The 20,192-nt window shown below is 40.1% G+C and overlaps 1 protein-coding gene across 2 annotated transcripts in view; it reads right to left on the reverse strand.

Annotated features, from left to right (window-relative positions):
- znf507 (zinc finger protein 507) overlaps positions 1 to 5,788 on the reverse strand; it is a 28,407-nt gene extending 22,619 nt beyond the window's left edge. The window contains exons 1-2 of one of the 2 annotated variants that reach the window (XM_041986494.1): positions 5,643 to 5,788; positions 1,323 to 3,632 (exon numbers count right to left, since the gene is read on the reverse strand). In XM_041986494.1, coding sequence (XP_041842428.1) covers positions 1,323 to 3,629 — 2,307 coding nt within the window. In that variant the 5' untranslated portion in view covers positions 3,630 to 3,632; positions 5,643 to 5,788. The remainder of the gene's footprint in view (positions 1 to 1,322; positions 3,633 to 5,642) is intronic. The other variant, XM_041986502.1, reaches the window with a different exon arrangement.
- Between the last annotated feature and the right edge of the window lie 14,404 nt (positions 5,789 to 20,192).

Consider the following 20,192-nt stretch of genomic DNA (forward strand, 5'->3'; position numbering starts at 1 on the left):
ACTCGCAGGCTTTAATCCACCGTTTGTGAAATGGCTGCATGAACATTTGATGATCTAGTTTTTAGATTTACGACAGGTGTAGGAACTTCCACCAAACACCAGGTACACACTGATGTCCGAGTCTGGAACAGTTAGTAATGCATCTAAACCTGAACCTCATTCATTGTTCAGCAGCGACCTAACTTATTATCTCTGATGTCATGTGCACTATGTGGAGCAAAATCTCTGAGGAATGTTTCCAACTCTTTTTTGAATCTATGACATCAAGAACTAAGCCAGTTCTGGAGGGAAAAGGGGGTTCAACCTGGTACTAGCAAGGTGGACCTGATAAAGTGGCCAGTGAGTTTATACCATGAAGCTGTATATCTGCAAGCAGGGAAAGTTCCTGAAGTTAAATGAATGTTTATACTGTACATATACTACATGGAGCTACTACTACAGGATGTATTGGTCCAAATCCCCACCTCTGCTCATATACACCACTCAGAGAAAGGTAGGAATATTCAGCTTTTGGGTGAAATTTACAGAAAATGTAAAAATGGGATGTTACACTAATATTGTACAATGAATGTAGAACATTTCAGTAGAATCATGTGATGGTAATTTCTTCATGTCAAATAATTTACTCAGGCAAAACCTAACAGTGGAGGGTAAACCTCAACATAAAATGTCGATGTATCATTAACTTGTTGTGTGTTAGGGGCCGTCTTGGTCTAATGAAGTCTAAATGTGAACAGGATGCTGAAGAGAACCGTTTAGATACAAGCCACAGGAACCAGAACGTTACGTTTTTGTGATCAGCTTATTAACTTATGAAAAGTTGTACATGTGCATTTAAGTTTAGAACGGCTCAAATTAAGTTCACCTATAAAAGTTTAAATGGATTTTAGGTCCATTCTGACATCTTACAGAAAGTCAAATATCCCTAAGTTTTTGTGAGTTGTCTAGAACATGTACGTACTTTATCATTTTTCTAAAATATCTTGTCTGGAAAATATCAGGAAAATGAAAAGCTAAAAATTCCACTAAAAGTCAGAAACCTAATTTTTCCCCCAAACCTGGTTCTCTGCATGTTGTTTCCCTGCTAAAAGCAGCTCTTTCAGCCTGCAGTAGCTCAACACTTTCCCCCTTGTGTGATTTAGGTTGAGCTGTTTTTAAGTTTTACGTCGTCTAAATATCTAAACCTCCGTATCTTTGTTCCTCAGTATAGCCTGAATTTCTGCTTTAAACTGATAAAAAACGGGCAGGCTGCTTCCACCTTTGACAATAGTTTTAAATATTGAACATTGTGACATACTATCAGTAATCTAGACTCTCCTCACCTTGTAGTGAAAGGCATCTGGACACTGCTTGCACTGGTACATCCTGGTCTTGCAGTGGTGGATCATGTGATTTTCTAGGTCCTTACTGTCTGAGGCTTTGTGCTCACAGATGGGACACTGATACGGCTGCCTCTGCTTGTGCACTCGCAGATGCTGTTTAATGTAGCCTTTATTGCCGCTGCTATAGCGACACAGGCGGCATCGGTACGGCCTCTCGCTGCCGGGGATGTAATCCACCAAACCCCCATCCGGTGAGCCAACCAAGCCACCCATACTGGGTATGCTGCACACATAACCCTCAGCACCGTTCTCCGTGACCATGCCGGCTATGGCTCCGTTTTGCAGCTGTGCGTTATCTTGAAGCTCTTTCAAGATGTCTTCATCTGAGGTGTTCTGGTCTGAGCGCTCTCTGAGTCTTTCAATGACGGTAAGGAGTGAAAGGCTGATGCCGGCTTTAGCGGCGGGGCTTTCCTCGTCTCCTTCCCCGATGCTCAGATCCTCCTCTCTGCTCTTGCTGCGAAGCTCCAAGTCTAACAGAGCTGCTGAGGTGTCTTTGTCAGAAGCCTTCTGTTCAGTTTTATTCACCTCAAAGAGATTCTGCTCCATTTGTGGGTTCTGTGTTGAAACGGTCTTCAGACTTACCTTGGCGCTGGAGGTGGGCAGCTCTGGCGTCCTCATGGGCATCGCCACGAGGACCTCTGCAGCCAGTGAGTGCAGTCGGAGAGACTCAGAGTGTGTCCTCTTACGTCCGGCCGGCGGGATGTTTTCATCACTTGAAGAGTCGTTACTTTTACTAACAGAGGGTTTCACGTCACCTGTTACTGACCGACTGTCGCTAAGTTCTGGACTGCAACTAAGATCCTCTTTCAAACCCCCTACGTGGTCCTGGTCTTCCCCCTGAGCATCCAGTAATCTCTTGTTGTTGTGGACATCTGGGCTGAGAAGAAGCGGCTTGGTTGCCATGACTGAGTCCTCAGCAGAAGGAAGTCTCTCTACGATCACGTTGATGTGGCCGGCGCTGTTGGGGCTGCTGTTAATGATCTTCTGAGCCGATGACAGGAGGCTGTCCTTTACAGACGTACCATCATGGTGACCGTCCATCTCCACCTCACCGTCTGTCTCGGTTGTCACGTGCACCTCCACCACAGGCTCCACGGAGCTCACATCTTTGATGGGGTATCCATTTTCCTCCTCTTCCTCCTCTTTTTTTGGACTTTTTTTGGGATTAGCGATGGTAAGATTCAGTGCGTCTTGTTTGCTCTCAACGCCCACAGGCATGCAGAGCTGGAGTTTGAAGGCAGCTGGGAGCTTCTGCGGGTTTTTGTCTTGAAGAGCTGACGAAAAAACAACTAAATCCTCTCTGGGTGTTGCACTGTTAACAGCGGCTTGTATCTCCTTCCTCGTGGAACCTCCTTCTTCATCCTCAAAGATGGGATAAGAGCAGTCGACCAGGCCGGCGTGCTTCCATGCGTGGGTTTTTAGCATCCGCTGCTGGCTGCACACATAACTGCAGATCAAGCAGCGGTATAAACCATATTCCTCGTAGCTGTACCATTTCTTCTTCTGTGGTAGCTCTTTGGAGCCATCCACTGAACTTGTGACCATATCTTCCCCCATTCTGTCCCCATCCTGCTTTCGTAAGCCCTCCGTCTTCCCTTCAGTGCATGGATCTAAACTCCTCTTCACGTCGCCTCCTTCGTCAAAGTGCAGCCTGACATGTGCCTCCAACTGTGCCTGGTCTCTGGAGGTGAAGTGACACTCGGAGCACATGAGAATGAGGTCGCTGTGCTGCTCATTGTGTTGCTTCAGGTGTTCCTTCAGCTGGGGCAGCGTCTGGGAGAGGTAGGGGCACAGGCTGCACTGATAGCATGTCACCGTCCGCTTGCTGTCGCTTCGGCCGGAATTACCAGCCGCCCCCGTTACTGCAGAGGTGATGTCGTTGTTGTTATCATCACCTGACGGAGGTGAAGACAGACTGCCGTCAACCTTGCTGGAGTCCTCGTTACAGTTCTTCTTGATTTTCTTGGACGGGGAGCCTCTGCAACTCGACCCATCCTCAGCAGTGGCCGGCAGGTGGAGTCCTCTTTTCTGTCGCTGAGGCTGCCTCTCCACGATCTTACTGAGCTTCTGAATGACCTGGATGAGAGAATCATCAGCTTGTTTTTGCTGAATAATCCTGGGGATGTGGGGATTTACAGCCTGCTGGGTCTTGGTTTGAGAGCAGGACCCCACTGCCAAGGCTGTGGAGGAGGAGGAAGCAGTGGAGGAGTCTGTGATGAGGACAGCTACATTGCTGTTCTCATCCATGACCTGGCAACCAACAGGAAACAAAGAAAGAAGTGAGTGTAACACAAACACAAATGTAATATCAACAGGGATGTCATGATTACTTCACAATTAAATCACGATACTAAATGTCACGATTAAATAATTGTAGATATTCCTAAATATTTTTCAGAAAAGATTACTTTAGCAACTCATGCACAGAACGAAGACAAAGTTACATCAGCATGTTACCGATTCTGAGCAAGTTGCAGAAGAGGTATGTTTGAGTGGGAAAGCACAGCAGAGGAGGGGTTATTCCCTCCAAACAAAGACATTAAGTCATCTATGTGGGCTTTTTTTGGTTAGTGAAAAAAATTACCAAGATGTCATTGTGTAGGACCAGCCTGTAAATCACGACGTAAAAAAGGAAATCCGTCCAATGTTTCCCCCCCTGGATAACCAGCAGCTTTGCAAACGTTTAGTAGTTTAGATTAAATGTGTATCCAATGTAACACTGAAACTAAACCTCATGTCATTTGCATTTTAAGAGCTGTGTGCAACTCTGGTTGCCTCTTACAGTAACATGACGAATTAAATGCACAAAAACTCAATTATTTTTTTTAACGATATTTTCGCCGTTCAAATGTGATCAACTCAGCGTGATTTCGATGACATTTTTTCATCTGTGTGCAATAGCCTGTAGAAAAACTGTATGTCATTTCTTGTTTATTATTCCTACTGTTCCAGCATCATTTATGTGTCAAACAGCAGCTATTCTGCTAAAAGAAAGCTGCATGTCCAAGCTAGCTAGATGTTTTTCCTGTGTTCACAATTCTCTACTCAGTTTGAAAAAATATTTTCAAAACTAATTTTATATGTAGTTTCCAGAAAGAAGCATCTCAAGTCCAGTTAGAGGTCCTATGGCCTTTTCTGAGAGAAATGTTTTCAAAACAAGACACAAGAAAAAAGAAACAAATACAAATAAAAGCAAGTAAATGAATGAATAACCAGGTTTCCTTAAAAGTTTAATTTCCCTTTAAATGTTTGATTTTTTAAAACAAATAAATGACTGTGCTAAATAAAACACATTACTGATTCTCTACATCACCCAGAGGCCTAATAAATGATGTGGTCTTTCACTATAAATGGAGCCAAACGACCACCATGAGATCAGGAACAGCTTAATCCATTCATGATAAGCCCTGCAGCCCTGGTGGTCAATACACAGGCTTGTAAACAGATAAAGCATGTGCATCTGTTTACAAGTCTGTCTAAACGGATATGGTCCCATCTCATGTGGTTAAACTCCTTTCATCTTCACTAATCCAACACTTTCCTCTTTCTCCTTTTTTGACCACAGCTCTCCTTCCTCTTTATCACACTTCTGCTTCTGTATGAGATCTAAATATCAGATGAATATTTGGGGAAGGATATTATTTTAAGTAACTGGAAATTTTCCAGGGTTTGACTTTTCAGGTATAATTTAGTACAACTTTGAGACATCTGACCAATTACTGCATGCAAATCTGCCAAATAAACAACTAATAGTCAAGCACTTAAAGCTACTTTACTGAATTTTCTGACACATGAGACATTTTCTTATCTTGAATCCTGACTGTAATCAGTTCAGTATCTCTGCAAACACCAGCATGTGCTTTGAACCCTCTCAGGAGAGCACCTGTTATGTCAGGATCTAAAAATATTTCATCCACTCTTTCCACTATGAAATAAAAGTTTAAAACAACCTCCAAACTCTCCAATAACAACTTTACCTAATTAGATGGCAAACATAAGATGGCAAACTAAAGCAGTTCAGACACAAACGAGGATTTTATCCAAAAAAAAGTGGAAGAGATAAAAAGTAAAGAGAAATAGGGACTGTTAGCTTCACTGTTAGCTTCACAGCTTGCTGCCTGCTATTCAGGCACACACATCCACGAGTCTCACACAGTGCTAGGAGTTACACACATCAATGTACAAGGACGTTTTAACTGTCTTTACGGTTAATAAGTGACTGAGGAGTGCGTGACTGTACGTAAAATAAAATATACTCACTGACACGTAAAGGCTCGGCGCTCTTTGTCCTCAAGAAATAAAACTGCTTTGTTTTATTCGTTTGCCATAAAAAGTGGCCTCTCTCTCTCCCACATTGCAAAATGGCGAGGATGGAATATCAGTCACGTGACTCGGAGTTTGAGTCAGGTGACCAATGCCTACCCACGATTTACAGATGATGTTCAAGTGCTGCTCGTAAAACACGGATTGAAAACGACTGGTCAACGCGTTGTTTTCAATTATGAAATTAAAGAAGATTATCAAAAATGCAGGGATTGGTTGTTTTGTGGGGGCTTTTTAAAAAAATTTACAATACAAAAAAATCTCATTTAAATCGTTCTTACGGTGGTCTTTAGTTCGCCTTGGCCAGCTCTAACTTTTTACACATTCTGGACGATTTTATTTAAAATTCTTCGAGATTACCACGTAGCTCACTTATTTCTTTAAGAAAGATGCTAACAAAAATGCGTAATGGTAAAAAAAAAAAAAAAAAACATTATTTATTTATTCACCCCTGACCACTTTTTTATGTCAAAAACGAAAAGAAATTTGTTGCTGTTTAAAAAAAAAAGGGGGGGGGGGGGGTGTTCTCCCATTCCGGTGTGTTCCCTGAACGCCTCTCTTTTTTCTTTTCTTTTTTTCTCTCGCTTGTGAGAAACTGTTGTCAGAATAGTGCACCTATTGGACTATTGTATTAATTAGGCCCGAGCACTGACGGCGGTGCGAAGGTCTATGGAAATGCAAGCGTTTATTAGGCCCAAGCAGAGCTGTCGATATACTCAGAGTTGCGACAACCGTTGACTTCGCTGTAAGAGCAGTCACGTGGGTCATAGAGCCAAACAAACCCCGCGCTGCTAGACTCCGAAACAGACAGCAGCGATCGGATTACTGAGGGTGAAAACTAAATATTAAATTATTATGTTAACGTTGATTTAAGTGATGATCAAGTCATGTTTGACAGTTGATTAAATAAGTGTAACCAGGACAATAATTTAATACATTTTTGGAGGGGAATATTAATCTCAACCAGCAAGCTAGCATTTATTAAAGACCAGACATGGTGGTCCTCATTAGCCTCTATATTTCTCACTGCAAACCGTCCTTACAATTAACTTTTGTAAGGTTAAATGATTAGCTTGTTATGGCTCACTTTCATCTATTAAAGCTAGCCGTGTGGTAGCATGTAATGTCCCAGCAGTATGGACTTACTGGACTTGCTTAGTTTATGTTTATTTTATTATTTTAAATTATGCTTCATATATTCTTGTGTTTTTAATGTCTTTGTAAAGCCATTTGAATCACCATGTTGTTGAATTGTGCTGTACAAATAAACTTGCTTTGCTTTGAATGTAAAAGGAAACGTCTCACTGAGTAACTTGGTTTAACTAAAAACTCACCTGACTTCTGTTGGGACTGCCACCGACAGGACAAGAAAACAAGTAAAACCTTTAAAAAGCAAGCATTTTAATGACATAAGACAATAGGGAAAGGCAATAAAGTAAATAAATCAGTTTCAATGTGCATGATGAAGTGATAAAAATAGACCACAGAGAAAGAAAAATGACAAACTGATGGATGTCAGTGTTCCTGCCTGCTGCTCCTGAACAAATAATTTTTTAAATGACTTTAATGGCTAAATTAGCTACAGGACATGAATGTAGAACAGCTGAACAGAGTAAAAAGAGACGATAAAAGAGTGATAGTGACTAAATAGAGATGCACAGGGAACTGGTGAAATATAAGCTAATTAGGAATAAATTTAGGTGATTATTACTCAAGTTATTGGGGGAACATGGAAAGCAAAAGGGGACAAGGCGGTTTTAATAAATAAACAGTTTAAATAAAATTTAATAGAGAAAAGTCAGTAGGCTCTGGATAATTACCTAACAGGTGCTCTGTGATTTTCTATTATATGTAAAAGTTATATATAACATTTTACAGACAAGAAAACAGTCAATCATGGTGAACTGTGCAGCATTTGGATGCTCCAACCGGTCTGAGAGGCTTCTCAGGATTTCCGAGGGACCCAGAACGGAGGAAGAGGTGGCTTGTAACGGTCGGCAGGAAGGATTTTAATATAGCTGCACGAATAAACAACAATAAGAAACTGTGTGAGGTACGTTATGTCTACAGAGGTGACATGAACATGCCCCAAAACTCACCAAATTTTGCCTAATTTTGTGGTGCTCAGGTATGTTTGGACAAAACTGAACGAGGGCGCAACCTATTTATGGTGTTCCGCCACTGCATGTCATCAGTCTTTATGAAATTCGCTACACATGTTCTAAATGGTGGGGCGAACAAAAAATCCTCTTGGAGCACTGCCATAAAAATAACAAAAAGGCGGTCATTTTGGGTCAAAGTCGCCATTTTGGCGTTTTACTGACCTCATATTTAAATGAACTCCTCCTAGAGATATTATTGTAGTGAAACCAAAATGGCTTAGGATGGTCAGAAGGCATGTGTGATCAAAAGTTATCAAAACTTTCTCAAAGGAGTAAGGGCGTAGAGGGGGCATGGCCTCAAAGTTTGACGTGTCGCCATGAAAAACGAAATTGATATAACTCACACATAAAACAACATATCTGAACAAAACTGGCCACGTATGTTGCTAGTCCCATCCACAAGACATCTTCATGGTAATTATTGGATTATGAATAGGCCACGCCCCCTGGCGACAGGAAGTCATGGTTTTTACTCGAAGACCCACTTCTCTGACGTTTTGGACACAAGGGATTAATCAGGGTCTGGCCCTGAACAGATCCATACGACCAATTCCAGTCTAGCCCTAAGCCCTGCCCACTTTCAACAGGAAATGCTTTTTGTTAGATGTCGGAGGTCCTTCTTCGCTAAACGTAACCATGGCGAATAGTGGTCCGACGCCATGACACAGGAAGTACTTGTAACTGACCCATTGTACTGTTGATCTCCACCAAACTTACCAGGGAGGTCCGCAGTCAGGCAGGGAACTCAGCCAAATGGCATGTGCTGAAAAAATTGCAATATGGCTCTATAGCGCCCCCTACAAATATTTAATTGATCACAACCGCCCTCTACATTAACCAATATGGCTGAAATCCAGCATATTGATAGAACTTGGAAGGATGTACAAAAAAGCCTCTTGCACCTATATGATAACTTCAACAGGAAGTCGGCCATTTTTGGGGTCACTTTTGCATGTATCTTTGCCTTGCATTTAAACTATCACCTCCTAGAGTTTTTATCGTGCTGGCCTCAAAATCGGTATCAACACTCTAGAGGCATGTGATGAAAAGTCATCAAAAACTTTCTCAAAGGAGGTGGCGTTCAGCGGCGGCGCCTCATCAAGTTTTCAAGTTTCGCCATCAAGCATGGAATCCATTATTTCTGACAGATCTGACTCGATCTGCACCAAACTGCACATGTTTCACTTCAGTTCCATACCGACCACATCTACATGTCCAGATGTTGTTATCTGGACATTACTCAACACTGCATGGCAAGACCGTGGCGCCATGACAAACTTGGATAGGACGCCATGACATCATTAATCAGTATAAATCCCTCAATTTTCATCCAATCACCGTCACACTTACAGTGATTAATCAGGGCCACGTCCTGAACAGATACATATAACTACTTCTGTTCTTGGCGTAAGCCCCGCCCACTTACAACAGGAAGTGCCTTTTTCAGACACTGGGGTCCCTTTCCTCAGGATTGAACCTCACACACTCAAAATTGCTTGAGATCAGGTCAAACCCTTTCATGATACAAGACAGAAAAAAAAAAGTTCCTTCGCCAAACGTAACCATGGCGAATGGCGTCGAAAGCCATGAAACAGGATGTATTAACTGACCCAATGTACTCTTGATCTCCACCAAACTCGGCAGAGAGAACAGTGGTCAGGCCTGGAACTGATTCAAATTGACGTATGCTGGAAATATGGCTCTAGGCTTAGGCAAATTTCCATTTATTACAGTGTGCACATACTTCTTTTGAGTCTTTCCAGCAAGCAGAAAGCTTCACAACTAGTGTGCACATAGTTTCTTTCCAATTAGTTAACTCCTTAGCATAATTGAACTTGTTGTATTTAGAAAAACTGACCTTTATTTATGTTATAAACATAAACATGTTTCATCACCTGAAATAGCAGCACATCTGGTGATAAGATTTTGCCTGCAAAATGATAAAATCTGTATATATTTTTTATTTGTTTTATTTTTTTAATTATGTTTTTTAACAAATAGGTGGTCTAAAGGAAAACCATTAATAATGAATAAGCTTAACTAATGTAGATTTTCAGTCATGGCACACACTTTAATCTGAACTCTGCAGTTTGTGTTTCAGTTGTTCACCTGTAGAAAACGGACATTTGCCTTGTCTAACAATTTTTCCCCTTTACTCCTGGTGTATTTGTTTTCAGTCTCTTTGTACATTTATTTGAATAATTTTCATCATCATGGTGGGAGCAGAGAATACACTATGTCCTGCTGTTATCCAAACATTTGCTCTGATTTTTGCCACTAACATTAATTATGAAGAATATCTAAAATTTTGCACAGGAACATAGCAAATAAATTAAGAACATGGAGAGATGAGGCCTGGTGTGTGCAGCCAGACAAAAAATGAAAGAGCTAAAGGCTGAGAGACAGAGTTTCGTAGGGCAATAAGAAAAGAAATGAACATCTCTTTTAGCACCAGCTCTCTGCTCTCAGGGAGAATGAAACAAACTTAGCCAAGAGTTGATGAACAGACATGGACAGTTTGTGTCTTTGATTTAGCTGCAGGGGTAGACTGGCAACCTCTGAAATGTGGTTGGACATCCCGGGTACCAGACCTGTCTTTCCAACAGTGTCTCTACAATGGTTTGAAGTAAATTTTAAAGTAGTTTTCTAGCTAGTCATCCTAAGAGATTTTGTCTACTACTAATGTTTTGTAACCAGATGTTAGCATTGAGAATGTAGCTATGCTAATCAATTTAAATGCTAGCACTAGATTAGTTTTCAAGATGTCATATGTCATATTTAGTTTTCAGTGAGTGTATTGAGGAACTACACATCAACACAATTAAGATTAAGATTTTTATAATGGAGCTGAAAATAAAGATGCTCAATGAGTGCCTCAGTATCCACATTACTTAGCGCTGATGAAGCGCTACATTTCAAAGTAAGCTATGGCATGAAAATGTGGACAAATAGCCTTAAATGAGTCTTCATATGTAGAGGAAGGAATATGAATGAAGGGAAAGGGGGGATATTTCTGACTTTTATTTGTAAAGAAGGACACAGATTATGTCAAGATAGACCCCAGCCCCAATGCTAACCTTACAGCTCCCAACGTGGAGCTGGCACAAGAATCCAGTCAGTGTCTCACCATCACCAGACAGTAAACCAGAATGGATCCAGATTATTAATGTAAAGATGTTTTATTTATCTAATATGGCCACAGTTATCACAGCAGAGTTAGAGAGAGGAACACAATCATTTCCTTATAACCCCCCTCGATAAAGTCTTGCCCCTCTAGCTCTGCCACTGAAATGATAAGGAGAAAAAACAAGTGTCGACTGATGAACTGAAGAACCGTGTCCAGCAGTTTGAAGCAATTCAAGTAGTTCTGGCAGGTTAAAATCAACCATGACGGACAGCTTCTTAGCAGGACTGTTTAAAAAGATGAGTTATAACAAACATTAACACAGACAGCTCGGCCTGTAGGTGGAGTCCTCTCTGAAGCAGGGCCAAGAAGCAGTGATGCATGGTGGGGAAAGAAAAAATTAGCTGGCTCTTTAAGAGGAGAACTACTCAAAGGAACAAGAACTTTCAGAGGGAGCTCTTTGAAAAAGAGAAGGAAGGCCATAAGCAAACCAGTCTCAGAGTGCTAGGAGCAGAGATCCTGCTGGCACGAGAATGAAAAACCTGCTGCCTCAACATTTTTTAATAAAAGAGCCTGTGGAGCATCCATGCAGTTTGTCTGCACTCACCACCAACAACACTTCTTTTTAATTTAATTTAATTAATTAAATGTTTTATATATATATATATATATATATATATATATATATATAGAGAGAGAGATATTCATTCCCTTTCTTTTCCTTTCTTTTTTTTGGGGGGGGGGGGGGGGGGGGTACTAAGAGATTATATATTTTTAAAATGGTCCAGCCTGCAGGGACAGTTCTCAGTCCTTCTTCCACTACAGCTCAGCACTGCCCTCTACTGGATATTTTGATGTAAGGTTTATGGCAGTGAGCACAGAGACTCAAATATTCTGTCTGTAAAGTGCTGATTATACACATTTAATTCAATAGTGAACAAAAATACAAAATTAATGTTAAATGAAATGTCAATAACATATAAATTAGTCTGTTATTGACCTTTCTGCATGACAGGGATGTGACTTAATGTTTATTCAGACAGTCTGCTCTAATTCGCTGCTGGTGATAGTGATTAAAAATGCTGAGTACAGTGTTTGATAACAGAGTAGTCATAGTATTTCATTGTTGAACTCATCTTATTATTATTCCACTCATTTTTGGTCAAACTGATGTTTTTCACTCAAAGGAAAAGAAAAAGGTAACTAAGAAAGCAAGTTACTGATTGTAGCTGAAACAAGAACTTTATACATAGACAGTCATCGACCACTTTATCAGGCCCACCTCACTAGAACCAGGATGGAGCCCTTTTTTCATTCATGACTACCTTGGCTTGGCTTCTTAGATTGAATAAGGTGTTGGAAAAATTTTCAGAGATTTTGCTCCTTATTGACGTGACAGCATCATGCAGTCGCTGCACATCCATGATGAGAATCTCCTGTTCCTAAATGCAGCTTACTGCTGTGTGATTGGCTGTATAACTATTTGGGTTAAACAATGTCTCCAAGATGATGTAGTGATGATGGGAGAGTTTGACCTATAGCACATCCCCAAACATTCTCACTTGGGTTCAGGTCTAGACTCTGAACCACTCTTTCACAGTCTGAGCTTGATGAGTCATGGTATCATCATCTTGGAATATGCCTGTATGGAAGATTGAATAACCTGCTCGATTAGTATATTCAGGTAGCTGACCTCATTCTTTGGACACATAATGTTGTTGAACCTGGACCTGACCAACTGCTGCAGCTCTAGATCATAGACTACCCTCACAGACTTGTACAGGTCCAGCCGGTCAGGTCCAGCAAGATTACATAGATTCTGTGATTCAAAGTAAATAAATAAATAAATGAATCAGATTATCAAGAGGAGCCTTATACCCATAGGCCTCCCCTTGGCAGAGAAAAGTTGTTCAGCACGATACAGCAACCAGATTATCGTTTTGCTTGTTATGATGCTGGACAGGACAAGTAAAAAAAAAAAAAAAGGCCATGCACAAGCACAGCACACTCTTTTTACACCACTTCCCTCAAGTAGATGCTTCAGATGTGTGAAATCAAAGGACCACAGGACTGTTAAACAGTTTCTTTCCTCAGGCCAACAGACTTCTGAACAACACCAAACACTCACCGGTTCACTACTGTTTACTTGTACATGTCCTGTATTACTGAGCACTTGTTGGCAGACAGTATGCCCTGTACATCTATTTACTGCTACACACTTTTTTCTTATTATTGTGTTGTATTGTTTTATAAACACTGGGCTTTGCTTTTGTACATTCTGTAGCCTGCAAACAATTTATTTAATTACAAAGTGTTAAACTGCTGTTTTGATAATAAATATGACAGTAAATCTTTTGAATTACACAGCTTTTGATTTCCATTTTGATTTCATTTTGATTTCACCAAACAAGATGTTTTTCTGACCACGTTTCTTCCTGGAAGACGATGGTTCCCCACTATCCTTCCAGTTTTTAACAATGTGTTGGACAGTTTTAGTAGTTTCAGCATCTCCTTAGATATTTCCTTTGCTTGATGACAATAATTTGACTCTTCTGAAACAGATGGACATCTTTTCTACGACCACAGGATTTGTCTTCTCGCATGATTGGTAAAGAAACGAGAAACTGCTCACTGCATCAGACAAACCAATGAAACAAGCCTGGACAAAAATGATGGCACCACTAAAAATGATTGAAAATAATTTGATCATAGCATCACAGGTGTCTTCAAACTTGTAATCAGTCAGTCTGCCTGTTTAAAGGGTGACGAGCAGTCACTGTGCCGTTTGATGACAGGGTTTGTACCATGCTGAACATGAACCACAGAAAGCCAAGGAGAGTTGTCTCAGGAGATTAGAGAGAAAATCATAGACAAGCTTGTTAAAGGTCCCATATTATACATTTTTTCAACATTTTCATATGGGTGTCAGAAGTCCAACAACATTGTTTTCAAAGCGTATTACCCAAAATTAAGCCTTGGTCCTTCATTTCAGCCATTCCAAAAGTAGCTCTAGTGAGCTCTACAGAGAACAGGCTGTTTCCTTGTCTGAACCTTTAAATGTTCATGAGTGGTTCCTGTCCACACCCCTCCCTGGGAGATGATCGCTGGCACCCACTCTGTGATTTTAAAGGGCAGGCACAGCTAGCCGGGGGGGCGGGTCACTGGCAGTATCCACTACCGAAGGCAGGGGTTATTTCCCTTTATGAGGTCACAATTTTGGACTTGAACTAATTAAATCGGCGTGGATTCAAATAGGCTAGAAACACCTTAAAACAGGACCTGACTTTTCTTAAAATTAGCTGACTTATATATTAACTTCCAGAGAAACACAAATAACTGGTAAGCACATGAAAAAAGTTCATTTACAGGAATGATTTTACAACTGCAGCATTGAGTTTCCATCTAATGATCTAATTAGTGACAGCTAATAAGACATCATTTATGTTTTAACAATGAGAACAGGGATGAAAAGAAAGCTTGAAAGAAGAAATTTCAATGAAGCAGCTTCCTTTATTAAATAATCTTGGATTTGAGTAAAACATGTTATCAGGAATAAGGAAATTATCAGGATCTTTATGTGATTTTTGTCTTTTTTCAGACTTTTGGTCAGAACTGAATAAAATCAGTAATAACTGGCCTCTGTAGAACGCTCTTTTACAAACGTCTTGCTCCAAATGTTCCTTGTATTTTCTCCTCAGGAGTTGATTAAATGTCTGCACCAGTCTCTGTCATGTTGTCCCTGAAATGAACTTCTACAGCAGACTGTGCACCACCAGCAGGTGTAGATGGTCCATATGCATCACTGTACCATAGGTGGGATGTAAGATTATGTAATACTACCTGTTAAAAGAGCATTCATTAACACATAGTGTGCTCAGTTCTCTGTTGCAGATTACTAAAGAAAGTATGAAAGCATTGTATCTGATATTAATCCCAAAGCAAAAACTGGGAGAAAGAGCACACCTGTGAAATATAAACAGCTCAGTCTGCTCCTGTTTAAGGATGATCATTAACCACAATCATTTACTCATTAACCACAATGAGTTGTCAGCACTCTGACTACAAGCTGCCATGTTTGAATCTGAGCCAGGAAGAAAATGTGCAGCTCAGAGGCAGAGCGGGAAACATGTGAAAGAAAATGATGGAAAATTCTGCAACTCTATCTCTGTAAAGATGCAACATCTTGTTGTACATTTTACTGAACAAGCTTCAACTTTGTATCTTAAATGGCAAAGATTCTTTATTTCCACCAGTGTTTAGTAAAAACTAAATTATTCTGTACACATACAGTTCTCTGAGTTATATGTAGGGCTTATAATTGTGTTTTAGGAACACATTACACCAGTTTTAGAATCGCTCCCCGTGTGTTTTAGGATTGATTTATCTTATTTATCAGACTTTCTTTTAAATTATGAATGGGTAAATGGTCTGTATTTATATATTGCTTTTACCCAAAGTGCTTTGCATATACAGTACATCACATTCACTCATTCACTCACTGATGGCAGAAGCTGCCATGCAAGACGCTCAACCACGACCCAACAGGAGCAATTTGGGGTTTGGTGTCTTGCTCAGGGACACCTCAACATGAGCTTGACAGGTCAAGGATCGAACCAGCAACCCTCAGGCTACAAGATGACAGCTCTGCCCACCGAGCCACGCTGCCCATACATAAATAAACATGAACCCTCACGGACCCTGAGGTCCTCTGGTATTGGTCTTTTAGTTGTTCCAAGAGTGAGGAGCTAAACCTACGGTGAGGTCTCTTTCTTTTATTAAGGCCCTCGTCTGTGGAACAGCCTGCCAGAGAACCTCAGGGCTGCAGAGACCGTTGATGTCTTTAAAGAGGCTTAAGACCTACCTTTTTTAGCTTAGCTTTTAACTAAATTTTATTTGATCTTAATTTTCCTTACACAATTTTATTTCACATTATTTATTTTCATTTTACTCAACTGTATTACTTTTTGTTTATTTATTTTTAAAAGTGTTTTTCATTGTTATGTAATCTATTTTGATGTTTGTAAAGGCTTGTTTTATTTTTAATATGCATGAATTGCTTTTTTTTAATCATGTAAAGCACTTTGTGTTGCCTTCAGCATGAAAAACGCTTTGTGAATAAAGTTTGATTTGATATATTGATTTGTTTTACATTATATAGTTCATACTCAAAAATGCACTGAAGCTGCTGTGAAAACTTCACACCTCAAAGCTGACATTATGTTCATGTTTGTGTGCATATAATGCAGCACTTAAAACTTCTGAAAACTGCTACTGTTTTGATGCACTGCACTGCATTTTCATGGTGCACTAAGATTTCTAAGCAGTGGTGGTCTTGGCCTATTTCATGCTCTGAGCAAATTCCCCCCTTCAGACCCCCCTGCAAACACAAAGTATAAGACTGAAACTAATTATATGACATGATTTCTCAAATTCAAATAGTTGCTGGTTCAGGAAGTCTAAAAAGTAATCAGCCCATGTGTAGCAACATAGCAGGAGGCTAATTAACATACTAATGGACATCTGTGTCATTGCTGGCGTAGTACATACATCTAGTTTTTGTTAGTTAGTAGCTTTTAAACTATGATTTTAAATAACCTAAAGAAAAACACATTTATGTGTTACTATAAACATACAACCATAATTTTATTTGGAAGCAGTTTGTGGTGTGATTCACTTTCACTGCGTCAGTGGCCTGAGATCCGGAGGTGAGTCAACCCCCCATCCCCGTTCTTCCAACACAACATTTATCCTTTCACAATATTAAACTAATGTGCCTGCTCCAAAATACCTGATGCCCTCTCTCCTGATTTGATGTGAAAATGAACTCTGGCGTGGTTAATGCAAATAATAGTTAAAATATTATTCTGCCCTACAGATGTTTTCTGCCATTATATTTAGTATTTTAAGTTAGCTATTTGACAGCTGAAAGTAATTTGTTCTTTAATTATTCTGTAAATGTGTCTTTACTAGTATTATACAGATTTTAGACTGTTTCATGGAGAACGCTGCCGACTACTGACCGTACAATGTAAGCAGCAACTAAGCTGCGTTTAGTGGCCACAGCTAGATTTATACTCTGCGTAGCTCCACAGAGGCTCGACGTGCACCTCTTCCAGACCTGACGTGCACACCTGCTACGCAGACGGTTATGCGGGTGTACTCCCTTATACTTGGTCAATTTGGGATTACGAGTTTCCAGATTTCTGGATCGTCTCGCAGAATTTGTGTAATAACTGCCATTTTTAAAAACAACACTCAATAGATCAAGTTGATGAGAAGCTGATCGAATTATTTCTTTGTTTTCTTCCACAAGCCAATAAAGACATTGAACCATACTGGACGCCATTGTTGTTTTAAAGGGGCTATATCATAAAAAATCCACTTTTTTAGCCCTTAAATGCACGTTTTTGTGCCCTGTTAGTGTTTATCAATGCAGAAAATTTAAATACATTTTCTCCTGATGCTGTGTATATATCTTTATATTCTTTTTGGGTCATATTTTTCAGTCTGTTTAGTTTTCTGTATTCTCTATTGCTTTTTCTTATTTATTACGTCACAGTATTTGCTGTGGGTCTGCTAAATAAGTTCAGACTTCAGGATATCCAATTTTGTGAATTCACTATTTTTTATTTATTTATTTTTTCTCGAAGTGACTTTGTAGTCCACGTTTAGTTATGCCGAAGTTACCAGTAGACAAGTCAAAATGTGAGGTTTTTGTGTGTATCAACCCACACAATTCCTTACATCGCCCCACGGCATCAGAGCCTCTTCGAAGTGCCTGGTTGGATTTAATTTTTCACATAAATGTACCAACATCAGTGGGGAAAGTCCTTTTTGTTTGTACGAAGCACTTCTAGGACAAGTGCTTCAGCAACCTCTACCAGTATTAAGATAGATTTGCAGAAAGACTGTTTCTGAATGGCCAGTTCCTTCTCTCTATGGAAACTACGGACACAGCAAAGCGGTGAGATCCACATAATGCTAAGCTTTATTTTAGACATGCATTTTGTGTGTAGATATGATGTACCGGCCGTTGTTTTGATAGTATTTGCACTGTGTGTTCTGCATGTTAGTGCTGTGTGCTAACTTTTAGCTTCCTACCTGAGGATATAACTGTGCTGTGTTCTTTGAATGAAATGATTTGGCTTTGTTTTTTGCCATTTTGTGTAGTGGAACACATGATCCCAATGCATTCAGTGACTTTCTTGACGCTCGCATTAGCTAACTCCTTAAAAATGTCGAGGCCTTGTTTATTCATATTGTGGTAGTGTGGAAAAAGTAGTGTTGGGGGGACAACAGCTGGTAGAGACGGCATGGGATGATGAAAAATACATGGAAGTGTTTGAGGAACTTATCAGTGAGGGACGAACAGAAAGGGAGAGAGGAGGAGTCGAATATGTAAGGCTGGACAGACAAGTTTTTCGTTGTTGACATCTCTAGTAAACTTGCCAATAAAAAGTTTCTCTGCCGGTAGATAATCGTATGCAAAACGAGTCACTCTAAAGACGCGCCTCAGAACAGGGGTCAACAAGGGGTGTGTGAAGCTAGAATAACCAGGAATTCAGACCAAAGCATTGCGGTTCTACTTTACATAGACCATAAATTAATGATTTACATGTGAAAAGGAAGGATTTAAAAGCATGATATGTCCACTTTAAAATAAAAAAATACCTACCGAACTGAAGTGAACCGCCAGAAGAACGCCAACCTGGTGAGTTTAATGGTTGATACCACCCCTGCTGTCACCTTCAGATTAGAAAGGACAAACTGCAACATGACGCCAAAATGGCAAGTACCCGCTACGCTCGAGTGCAACAGCAAACTCACCAGCGTCAGCTACACCATAACTAACTGCACGCAGACGCCGTACGAGTATAAATCCAACTTTCAGGGTTTATCCCTGTAAGCACAGGGAGCGATCAGTTGTATGTGTCATGTTTCTGCCAATCCTTGAGTCCAATGGACAGGTGCAAACACCCAGGAACCTCCAGAAACTTCGTCATATCTGGGTCTCTTGTCAATGAAAACAAAACGTTGCTATAATTTGAGGCCAGTGGATTTTCAGCATCTATCCTCATCCTATGGTGGTTGGTTGCCATAAACATAATTATTCTACAGATAAGAAAAAATTATTTTATTGGTGTATTTCATGAGGTTCAGGTGACGAAAGCCTTACAACACGGAGGGAGGTACAGACGTCAGACACGGACTTTGAGGGTAGCATGGATTTATGTGCTTGTCTTTACTGGAAACCGAAATGATGTTTTCGTGTTGTGTGCATGTAGCATGTCTCGATGGGTAGGATGAAATGTTCAAACACCGGGTTGTGATGAAGTTTGTGCCTGCCCATGCCCTTGAAAAAGGATAATCTGCAAGTTTGACTGACTGTTGTTGTATTAGTCTTACTAAGTGAAGTGGTTGTCTTAATTCCCCATTTTGAATATGGTTTGGACTGAATTGGTGGAAGCTGGTTGTTGCCCCAGTTGTATGTATAGCATGTGATATGTTAGCATGTAGTGTTTCTCTTTTTACTGTTATGTCCACCTGTGGCTAATATTATGATTTTGGATCAATCATTTACATGGTACTTATGCTGAATGTTCCCTTCATGCTTCTGTATAATGACTGAATGCTCTTCATTCCTTTTTCTGTATTACAGTTTTACAAATCAAAGTAAAGAATGTGGTACATCAGTAAAAGCTGTGAAAAATGTGGCACGTCTCCTGAGTGCTTACTGAAGCCATATGTGTTTAGCGCTCTGCATAGGCTGAAAACATACATTTAGCTGAGGGCAGAAGAAACATATTACAGAGACTGATCTTTTTGTTCTCGTGCTTCCTTAAACAGATTGTGGTGCTAACCCTCATCATCCAAATCAGAAACCATCTCTGTTTCTAAAGAAGTTAAACATGTCCATTTCAACTGTACAGGTAGATACAAACACATCCACATGACATCTTCTTGTGCAAACATTCAGCTACATAATGCATTTTCTAACGTTTATCCACCCTAAACCCTAAATCTAAGCCATCAAACAGGCGTTTGATAGTATGCTAGAAAATGTGGACCAGGCAAAATTACATGCATACACATATTCCCATGCAGAGCTTCGAAACACACACACATGCACTCACATAAATATATGTAATAGAATTCACGTCCAATTGATGTAAAACAAGCCTGAGCTGGAAATGACATCTT

Source organism: Melanotaenia boesemani, chromosome 1 (genome assembly GCF_017639745.1).
Source record: "Melanotaenia boesemani isolate fMelBoe1 chromosome 1, fMelBoe1.pri, whole genome shotgun sequence".
In the NCBI taxonomy this organism is placed as follows: Eukaryota; Metazoa; Chordata; class Actinopteri; order Atheriniformes; family Melanotaeniidae; genus Melanotaenia; species Melanotaenia boesemani.